Raw genomic sequence first — 11,324 nt, forward strand, 5'->3', positions numbered from 1 at the left:
AGGCACTTGCACCTAATTATAGCTTCATTGTAGTGCGAAATGCGCAGCACTGTCAAAGCTACACTGTCTTGCAGAGAATAATAACAAGTTTGCAGAAATTGCATACCAAGTTAAAAACAATGAGGTTTTGTGGTGCATGTACTTTACCTAAACATTTGACATTGGCATGTGTGGTGTTTTGCTCATTTTCAAAGGAGTCCAGAGATCCACAATGCATCACCTGGCATAAGTTACTGGCTTTTTGCTTGTTCTCTTCTTTTGGTTCTGCAGGCAGCCAGCTGGTCTCACCATCAAACCGTTCGATGCGCACTCTTCCCTGGCAGGGCACATCACCTTCAAAGAACATAAGTTCTTCCTCTGAAAATGAAAATGAAGGATTTGTGGTTACTGATTGTGCAGAGTAATCGGTGACATCTTAGACATATTTATTTAATAAACAAAAATAAAAATTATTGGGATCTTGCAAAGCATGTTAAAAATGATGTAAATAAAATAAGTGTAGTGTTACAAAAATCAATATTGGTATTATATCACATTACTAATTAATTGGAACAATTAAGAATTTATAAAGAAGTTTCTTATGCTTACCAATGCTGTGTTTATTATAAAAATACAGTAAAACAGTAATATTGTGAAATATTTAATTATTAATAATGGTTCTTATTATTATCAATGTTGAAAACTATTTTTTGTTGTTGTTTTAGTTTCAGTTTTTGCTGCTTTTTGTGATACTTTTTTCAGGACTCTTTGATGAATAGAAAGTAAAATAAACAGCATTTTTAAATCTAAATCTTTTGTAAGATTAACAATGTTTTTATTGTCACGTTTCATCAGTTTGTGTGCTTGATAAATAAAAGCATTCATTTCTTTTTCTTTTTTTTTTGCATTTATTAATTTATTTTTTGAATGGTTAGTATATCACAGTTTCCAGAGGCATTTCCAGAAGTGTTTCCAGATATTAAGCAGCACAACTATTTTAAACATTTAAAATATGAACAAATGTTTCTTGAGCAGCAAATCATCATATTAGAATGATGTCTCAAGGATCCCGTGACACTGAAGACTGGAGTAACGATGCTGAAAATTCAGCTTACTTACTTTTGCAGATGATTTCTATGCTATTCTTCTTTTGAATTAGTGGCCTCAAAGGAGTTTTTCCAAAACACTCATGGAGCTTTGCTGAAGAGCTTTTACAATTGAAATCCCACGAAGATTCCAGTTGCTGCTGTTTTCCTTCGACGAAAAGTTCTCTAGTTATTTGAGTAGGTGCACCACAATTGAGATGTTGACACACCACATCTGAATTTATAGGGCTCTGGTCAGAGCCAATGGACCTCCATGAGCCCCACCATTGCACCTCTACACGTCCAGAACAGTTACCCAGACCATCCCTCAAACGTAGATTCAAGCTGTCTGCCATATAAAGTATAAAAATAAAACATCATATTTCATTGGAATGATATAGATTGTATCAGTTATTGGTGATTTTGGTTGTTTACCTGGATGTTCTGAGTTTGTTATAATTAGTTAAAGCCGTCTTAGTTACCTGAACATTTAACTTTGGTTCCCGTGCATTGTTTTGTTTTTCGTTTGTCATGAATTGCCAGACAATGCCACAGAGACCCCTCATTGCCCTGGCAGACAACGTTACTCAGCAAACCATTATAAATAAGGGAGCCCTTTTGCACGTGAACCACCTCACCACAGCCAAACTCTTGACAAACCACCACACCCTTCTTATGGGACAGAGTCGAATCACTGTAGCACACTCCAAATTCATCGCCATTTACATCAATGGAAATGTCTCCAAAACACTTTGTTGCAAAGTTGCGGAGTTTCACGCTGTCTGTGAACACAGCAAATGTAATTGTTATAATGCCAAATAAACAAACAAATGAAAAAAAGGACAAAATTATAATACATTCTAATAAAATATTTGCAGTTATTAATAAAACTTTTGTAAGACAAGAACAAATAATGAGCAAAAACTTAGAGACTTTATTTATACATATTATATTGTATATTTTTCATTTTTGGCTCATTTCTACCACTGTGTTTTGCACTTGTTGCAAAATAAGAAAATTGGACAAAACAATAATACATATCATTTATAATAATATTAATAATGATTTAAAAATAAAGTTGAGTTGTTGTCTTTACTATCTATATAAAAAATAATAATTCGATTTTGTGTGACATTTATTAAAAGGTTGAATATTCTTTAATAAAGTTTGTTAAATAGACTATTATTAAATTTCAACACACATTAAACATATTAATTTAACTTGAGATGAAACAATGCAATTTATTAACACGCAGCCATTGTACAAAAACTCAGTTTGTATTCATGCAACATTTATTTTTTAATAATTACAAATGTATTAATAAAGGAAATCTATTAATAATGATTAATATTTATATTTATTGCTATAATATTATTCAAAGCAGCATCACCTGAGCACGTCAGTCTGTTAGTTCCATTAGCGTTTGTGAAATTTCCGGTGGAACCACAGTTCAGTTCCGTACAGAGGACTTCAGGACTCATCCCATCTGTCTGCTTAAGATTCCATGAGTTGTTTTCAAAACTGTACTCTTCCACCAACCCAGAGCAAGCATTGCTGCCATCTCGTAGACCTAACCTCTTATAATCTGTGCAATACAAGTATTTCTGTGTAAATGTCCCTTTACCTCTCACTTGACACAAACCTTGGAAATACTGGGAGACTATATAGAAAATGTAAAGCTTTTACAGAAGTATTGCATCACCCAGAAGGGGTTTCATCACCATTTCATTTACTCCACAAAAATGCATTTATGGACTGATATATAATGTTGCTATGGACGAATATTACAATATTAGAATGCTACAACTGACCAATCAGAGCAAAGTACTCCATAGAGCTGTTTAATAATAGTATACACTCACTGCTGCAGACCACACTGGCTCGCTCCTGGCAGTCTGACCTCTCCATACATTGCCAAGTGAAGCTCTCATTGCCAACACAATTAAGCAATACATTATGTTTGCTCAGTTGTCTTTTGAACATTCCAGGCTTGGGGATGTAATGATGATCTCCACAACCAAGCTCCTGACATATCTTGCTTGCTATGCTTTTATCTGGCAACACAAAGACAATTTTGCTAGTATTTTGACAGTGTCAGCTATCACTGTGAATACTGAAGCTCGTCTTAAATAATAATAGTTTACAAATTACATAAAAATGTGAAGAAACTATTATTGAAATCAAAATTATTGATTTTTTATATATATATATATATATATACAAACAATGGGCCTCATTCATGAAACTTGCGTAAATATAAAAAATAGTAAATTGATTTGCGCATAAAACAGACCCTCCAGAAAACTCTTCATAAACTTCAGATTTGATAGTTAAAAATGTGTATGTTAATGAACTCCAATCATTCGTAAATATGGCACTCGTGCATGCTCATTCACAATTAGCATAATCCCCGCTTATGAACTACAGCTACGCAAATTGCAGTGTCATCAGTTTGCCAAAAAGAACACAGAAAGTTTTATGCATCACTTACACGTGGTAGGGAGCAGTACATTTATTTCGTACCAACTTACATTTTGAAAATACAAACATTTTCAAGTTGACTTAACTTAAAAAAATTGAGGAAACCCGTTGCCTTAAAATTATTAAGTATATAATATATATATATATATTTTTTAAAGTTAAGTGAACTTGACAATTCACTTAATTAATTTTTTTAATTATCATTTACTTAAAAATTGTAAGGCAACAGGTTTCCTCTATTTTTTTTTAAGTTAAGTCAACTTATCACTTTTTACAGTGTGAATTCGAAAGTTTACGTCAGAACGGCGTTACAAACAATATACACAAATATTTGTTCTGCTCGAGTTTCAGGAATGAGGCCCAATGTGTGTGTGCGTGTGTGTGTGTGTGCAAGCATATATATATATATATATATATATATATATATATATACACTGTGTGCAGAATTATTAGGCAAGTTGATATTATGGTCATATTTTTTTACCAAGAAAATTTTACCAATTCCAAACCACATCAATCTTAATAACTACTATTGATTTTGTATTTAATCATTTCTAAGTTATATATAATTATCCATGAAGGCTGAAAGTCAAAAACTCCTTATTTCAGGTGTGCTGAATTATTAGGCAGGTTTTCTTTTACAGATAAAATGAGCCAAAAAAGAGATTGAACTCAAAGTAAAAAAAAAAAATAAATAAATAAAATGCCCATGAGAAGGATGCAATACTAATTCAATAATAGAATTAGCAAAGTTAAGGCATGATCATTGAGCAGCTAAATGCTCATTGGGTCAGCAGGGTCAGAAAAAACAGGTGGAGAAGAAAAGACACGTTAACTGCAAAAGAATGAAGAATTAAGGTGAAGAATTAGCTGTGAAACCATCAGGAATCATTTAGTCTCCAGCGCCACCATTTTCCAGAACTGCAACCTTCCTGGAGTCTCCAGAAGTGCAATGTGTCAGGTTCTCAGAGACTTAATATGAATAACATGCTGAAGTGTTGTGAAATACATGAAGACTGATTTTGTATAGGCTTTATGGACAGATAAGTTGAGAGTGACTCTCGAATGACCAGCATCACGTCCTCTTGTACCACTGTTTGAAGAATTTATCTTTCAGAATCTGGCAGTAAGTTTTAGGAGCTTATTTTTATTCCATCTCCTATCCTAAAAAGTTTGTCTTGCAGAGATTGACTAAAATGAGCTCCTAAAACTTACTGGCAGATTCTGGAAGATAAATTCCTGACACATTGCACTTCTGGAGGGTTGCAGTTCTGGAAAATGGTGGCGCTGGAGACTAAATGATTCCTGATGGTTTCACAGCTAATTCTTCACCTTAATTCTTCATTCTTTTGCAGTTAACGTGTCTTTTCTTCTCCACCTGTTTTTTCTGACCCTGCTGACCCAATGAGCATTTAGCTGCTCAATGATCATGCCTTAACTTTGCTAATTCTATTATTGAAATAGTATTGTATCCTTCTCATGGGCATTTTATTTTTTTTATTTTTTTTTTACTTTGAGTTCAATCTCTTTTTTGGCTCATTTTATCTGTAAATGAAAACCTGCCTAATAATTCAGCACACCTGAAATAAGGAGTTTTTGACTTTCAGCCTTCATGGACAATTATATATAACTTAGAAATTATTAAATACAAAATCAATAGTAGTTATTAAGATTGATGTGGTTTGGAATTGGTTTCAGTTAGCCCAGCACAGTACACGTAGCTAGGGTTATTTTTATTTTTATTTATTTATTTTTAAATAGATAGGTAAGTGTTAGTATTAGTTGGTCAGGTGCTGGCGAAAAAGATGCGTCTTTAGATGTTTCTTGAAAATGGATAAAGATTCAGCTGTTCGAATTGTGATTGGGAGGTCATTCCACCAGCTGGGCACAGTCCAGGAAACAAATATATATATATATATATATATAAAAATGTGTGCACATATATATATATATATATATATATATATATATATATACTGGACAATTCACATAATAATATTATAATGTTTTTGACAAATCCTAGGCTTATGGAAGTGCAATATCAGTCCTCTATGAAGTATTGGCATAACTGTCTTTTTTAATGTGTACTGTTTCGGTTTGTATTGTATGTTTCTTGCTAATGGACCTTGAGTCTGGAAATAAAGTTGAATTAATTATTCCACTAAATGACCAGCTGATTAAAAGTCATAGCAAAAATGGCTCAGAAAAGTGTTGCTAGTTCTAGAGTACCATTAATTTTTATTAATTTATTAACACTTGAACACATTATTTCTAATAGAATACCGTATGTAACATTGTAGAAAACATATCACCTTATCAATCTGGATATTTGGCCATTTGTATTAATGTAACATTTAGTAATTAATAATTACAAATTTTACATGAATATATAAATATATATTAATAATCATTAATATTTATATATTTTAAAATATTATTGGGTTTTAAAAAAAGATACACTGCTCAAAATGTAGTCAGAAAAGTTTGGATGCTTGGAAAAAAATTCTGTGAACTTGAGGAAAACCGATCATTTGAAAAGTCATTGTTTTTTTCTGATGCCATAACATTGAGACATTATTTTTCTCATATTTTATATGGTATATAATGACTTTAAAGAATATTCTTGTTTTTGTCCACTTACCCCAGTTATCATTACAGACCCCAATGATGCCGTTGGGTGTTGAGAACTCCACCACACCAGCACATCTATCATGCAGTCCATTCAGATTCAAACCCAGTGTAACGTTTCCTACGGTGAAAAGCTTGGCATCAACAATGTGTATTGATTCACATCTGGACACTAAAGATGACCTTAATACAAATATAAAACGTTATTTTTTCCCACAGTTAAAGGAATATTACCTACCAGAGCACTGAACAGCAACAAAGCTCAAATCACTTCTGCAGTTTGCAATATGTGCTCCAACAACTGGGCATTTCCAAAGGCTCTCTTCTTTAGATGTGCATTCCACTTGATCCTTCCAATATTGTTGGGGCAGAGGTGGATCTCTGTAGAAGGTCCTTTCTATACCAGAGTCTATATGATTCCCACACCCTATTGCTCTACACACAACCTCTCCATTTTCTTTTTTCCACCCGTAATGACACACCAAGCCCCACTGCTCATTACCTCCATGACTGTGGTACACTTCCATTCGGCCTATACAGGGGTTCTTGGATCCACGTAAAGTCACATTGAGACCTGCAAAATAAATTAATTAAATGAAAAACTACATAAAAAATAAATAAAGACAAAAAAACATCCAATGACATACAAAGAGTACAGATGTTATATTTATAAATTAAAAGACATAATATAATATTATGAGGGTCAAGGTGCCTCTTTTAACCTTATATGGTCAGTGGAAAAATGTGGCTCTGCATTCTGAGAACAGATGAGCCACATACTCTGCAGAAACTCTGCTGCGGTCGTTTATCTGCTTGTGGTTTTCAGCTCTGAAACTCTGGCAAGTTGCATGTTTATGCAGATTCTGAGATAAACCCCCTTCACATACGCATGAGTAAGTTAACCACGGGTATAACCGTGCCTTTCCACACAGGGTTATGAAGAACATACGCTTGACACACAAACCACAGCGTGATCTTGGTTTTGGTCTTTTCATGTCTAGAACGTTAATTAAAAATTAATGCACTGATCATCTACATCAGAAAATGGACTCATTACTCATGTAATGCGTTTTAATATGCATAAATATTTATATATTCTTACCATTTTCATTCCACCAGGTAGATTAAACACATCAGTAAATATTATATCATAAAGATGCATTATCATGTACTAATATATATTAATCACTGTAGCTGTTTTCATTCAGAATGAATGCAAATGGCTTTGATTTTGCAGTATTAAATTTGTAAATTTATACGGTAACACTTTACAATAAGGTTCATTAGTTCACATTAGTTAATTACATTAGTTAACATGAACTAGGAATGAACAATACTTCTACAGCATTTATTAATCTTAGTTCATGTTAATTTCAGCATTTACTAATGCATTATTAAAATCACGAGTTGTGCTTGTTAACATTAGTTAATGCACTGTGAACTAACAATGAACAACTCTATTTTTATTAACTAACATTAACAAAGATTAATAAATAGTGTAATAAATGTATTGTTCATATTAGTTCAAATATTAAAGGGATAGTTCACCCAAAAATGAAAATTCTGTCATCATTTACTCACCCTCAAGTAGTTCCAAACCTGTATTAATTTCTTTGTTCTGCTGAACACAAAGGAAGATATTCTGAAGAATGTGGGAAACAGAGCAGTTCTGGGGCACCACTGACTTCCATAGTATTTTTTTTTCCTACTATGGAAGTCAATGGTACCCCAAAACAGGCTGGTTACAAACTTTCTTCAAAATATCTTACTTTGTGTTCGGGCAGAAAAAAGAAATTCATACAGGTTTGGAACTACTTGAGGGTGAGTAAATGATGACAGAATTTTCATTTTTGAGTGAACTATCCCTTTAACTAATGTTAACAAATGACACCTTACTGTAAAGTGCTACCATTTATACTTAGAGGAGACAAGGAAAAAAGAAAAGATGAACGATGTATTTATATGCTATAGTATGTGCATGTATAACCAAAATTAGTTTTATACAGTTTCTTATTTATTTATTAGCAAATGAATTATAAATTAAGATGTAGACATATTTCAAGATACTACAAATAATCAAGTTTTTATTTATTTATTCATTCATTCATTCATTTGTTCATTCATTTCATTCGTTTCTTTTCAAATTGAACGCATTCAAATTGTTCTCAAGTATTTGATAGTAGAAGCACTCTAGTTAGATAATCAAATAGCTAAATAAATAAGTGTGCATGGTCATACACAAAAAATGCACTGAAACTAAATTTTTTAACAGCACCTGAAGTTTATCATAATAAATAATAAAATGATTCAAAATCATTATTTTCGTTACAAAGGTATTGTCAATGCATAGAATTGATAATACTTAAAATTAATAACATACAATAAACATACATAAAATTAATAACGCAAATACACAGACACATTAATAAGGAGAATGAAGTTTTACAGCTAATTCTCTGTATGCAATATACAGCATCAAAGGTGATTCAAATAACTAAAGCATTTTTTCTGATCAGTAAGCACATTTTAATGATGATTTTTGGCACGTTTTACTAGCTATAGATGAATCATTAAAAGAATAAAAGGTATACAGTAAAAGTATAGTGTAGTGTATTTGATTTCCTCCAAATAAAGTTACAATGTTAAAATGTTAAAACAAGGGATAGTTATATTATTGACTAATTGGCCATTTTATCACATTGATTATGCCATAGCTGGTCATATTTATTTATTTATTTATTTATGGTTCCTTTGATACACAAGATGCTGTTTTGAACATCTTAAATCAAGCTGGAGAACATCATCATCATCATCATCATCATCACGTTTTAAATAATATCAGCTTCATCTGCCTTCACATATTAATCTTTCCTCTTTATAATTCATAGGGTTTTTGGGGTTGACAATATAAATTAATTAATGATACATAATGAAAAATGTTGCAATGAATTACAAAATAATGCAAAATATAAGCATTTTCATTAGCTGTCTCAGACTACTTTTGGTCTCACATTAAACACACATATGCCAAATAAATGAATTCCATCTAATGCCCGATTAACAGCAGAATGGAACACAATGCATGCAGAGTAAACAGGGTCAGAATATGGAATTTGTTTTAATTATTAAATACAATTTCACTTGCCTTGAATAGCTGATATTTGCAAATACAGGAGCAGGAACCACATGATTGCAGAGAGGAGGACGGAGGAGAAGGACAGGGCAAACGTTGTAGCTGCTTTTAAGGGCTCTGTGATGTTACATCATTTTTTTTTTCCAACATCCTGTTCACTTTCTTCATCTGAGATCATTCATCCGCATTTCACTTGATAAAAATTAGCTTTGTGTTTAATTTAAGCAATTATTTATTGATAATCTTGTCCTCCAGATTCAAGGTGAGAAACTACAGGCAAAAACAGTTTTTTCATACATCTGTCAATTTGAGACTAGTAAAAAGAAAACATCCAAAATACAGTTTTAAGTGTTTCTTTCATAGCACTTTATCTATTTGCATCTTTGGAATTCAGTTATAATGCATACATACACCAAACATTACAGTTTTATTCCTATTTGTATCCTGGAGATTTCTGCCGAGAGTTTGTTCATATATAATTTGCCTGATTTTATACAACGTTTTATTCCTATAAAAAGAGAGAGAGAGAGAAAATGTATTTTACTTATTTATTATTATTAAAAATATTATTATTTTCCTGGTTTCCAGTATTTTCTGATTTATTGAGTGATAAAAAGAGATATCTAAAATACCCTTTGTAGAAGCATTTGACTCTAATAAGTCAACAAAATCAAACATGAATTTTGAACCTGGCTTCATCCACAATGTTTAGATTTTTGTTATAGAAATGTATACAATTATTAGGACTACATATTTAAAGCCTCATTTGGATACCTAAACATAACATTTCAGAAAACTTTTTGCAATTCTTAATGTAATCAATCAACTGGGGAAGTATATTTATTAGTTACTTTTTTATCCTATTCACCTGAAGTGTCTCGCCTAAAAAATAAATAAATGCATAATTGGCACTGGTTCTCATGTGTACAAGTTTACATACGTGTGGATAATTTTAATCTTTTGGGTGAACTTTTGGGTTAACATAATGAGGCATCCTGTTCACTTGCGCTCGTGCTACAATTGCTGTAGGCTATCTGCGGCTAGAGGTCAGTGTTGCGTAAACATTTCAAGCCCATCACAGGCCATAGGACTCATTCATAGCAAGCGTACGAAACATGAAGAAAACCAGTGATTATTTTGTACTATTTTAGTGTATTTATATTCTTGCAAGCAGTCTTGAGAGAAAAGGAGAAGCAAAAACGCGAGAGAGGAAAGATGTACAGAGAGACTCTGAGATGTGGCTTCTCTCTGTAGATGCTGATCTGTGGGTTGTTCATTAGAGCTTAAGATGAAACGATAATTAATTATCTTAAACGTTTCTCAAAATTTCTCAAAATGTAGAGGAAAAAAGGAAAAGATAATCTTGTGACATAAAACCTAAAGAGATAGTTCACCCCAAATTAAAATTTAGCAGACTCACTCTCATGGTCCAAACATGCACGACGACTTCTTTCTGTGGAAGATGTTTTGAAAAATGTTTTTGCAAATGAACGCTAAACGTTTCTCTTCCCGCCACATTCAGTCTACATGAATCAGGTAAATATAGCATTTTCAATTCAGAAAGGCCACATTTTTTAGTAGTTTACGTCAATAGTATTTTAATATTTCCATCATAGACAGTAATCAAATATTAAATGTTTTGCCACGTTTAACTTACCTAGTTAAAAGCGTCTAGAGAATTCGCGCTCTGCTGCTGAGTCGACTCCAAAAGAGTCGATTCCTCGACTCTGAGTAGCTTGTCGAGTCGACTCCGAAATCGCAGATGTCTTCACTGATTCTCACATCTTTATATAGTGTCTGGCAATTGAGTGCAGTATATCAGCAAAGAATGAACAACATTAAGTGGACTCGTTTGCAGTGCTGTCCGTGAGCGGTGCAGAAGCAGCAGCACGGGCTCATTGTGCACTGATTCGCGGCTGTTTGAAACGGGCCGTGCACGCGTGCGTCGGATAGCTGGAGTTGTTAAAGAAACGACTTTTCCCCATACTTTTATCCTATGTGATGGTTACTTTAGAAAT

General features: G+C 32.8%; 1 protein-coding gene across 3 annotated transcripts in view; it reads right to left on the reverse strand.

Moving 5' to 3' along the window:
- Positions 1–11,068, reverse strand: part of LOC131546113 (scavenger receptor cysteine-rich type 1 protein M160) — a 37,906-nt gene extending 26,838 nt beyond the window's left edge. For 2 of the 3 annotated variants that reach the window (XR_009272605.1, XM_058785446.1), the window contains exons 1-8: positions 10,964–11,068; positions 6,412–6,747; positions 6,187–6,294; positions 2,927–3,118; positions 2,455–2,649; positions 1,547–1,846; positions 1,099–1,413; positions 148–357 (exon numbers count right to left, since the gene is read on the reverse strand). Coding sequence is in view for 2 of the 3 variants with exons in the window: in XM_058785446.1 (XP_058641429.1) it covers positions 148–357; positions 1,099–1,413; positions 1,547–1,846; positions 2,455–2,649; positions 2,927–3,118; positions 6,187–6,294; positions 6,412–6,700 (1,609 nt within the window). In the remaining variant the exon portion in view is untranslated. Of the gene's footprint in view, positions 1–147; positions 358–1,098; positions 1,414–1,546; positions 1,847–2,454; positions 2,650–2,926; positions 3,119–6,186; positions 6,295–6,411; positions 6,748–10,726; positions 10,760–10,963 lie in introns of all 3 variants that reach the window. The other variant, XM_058785447.1, reaches the window with a different exon arrangement.
- Positions 11,069–11,324: the final 256 nt, after the last annotated feature.

This window comes from Onychostoma macrolepis, chromosome 08 (assembly GCF_012432095.1).
Source record: "Onychostoma macrolepis isolate SWU-2019 chromosome 08, ASM1243209v1, whole genome shotgun sequence".
NCBI lineage: Eukaryota > Metazoa > Chordata > Actinopteri > Cypriniformes > Cyprinidae > Onychostoma > Onychostoma macrolepis.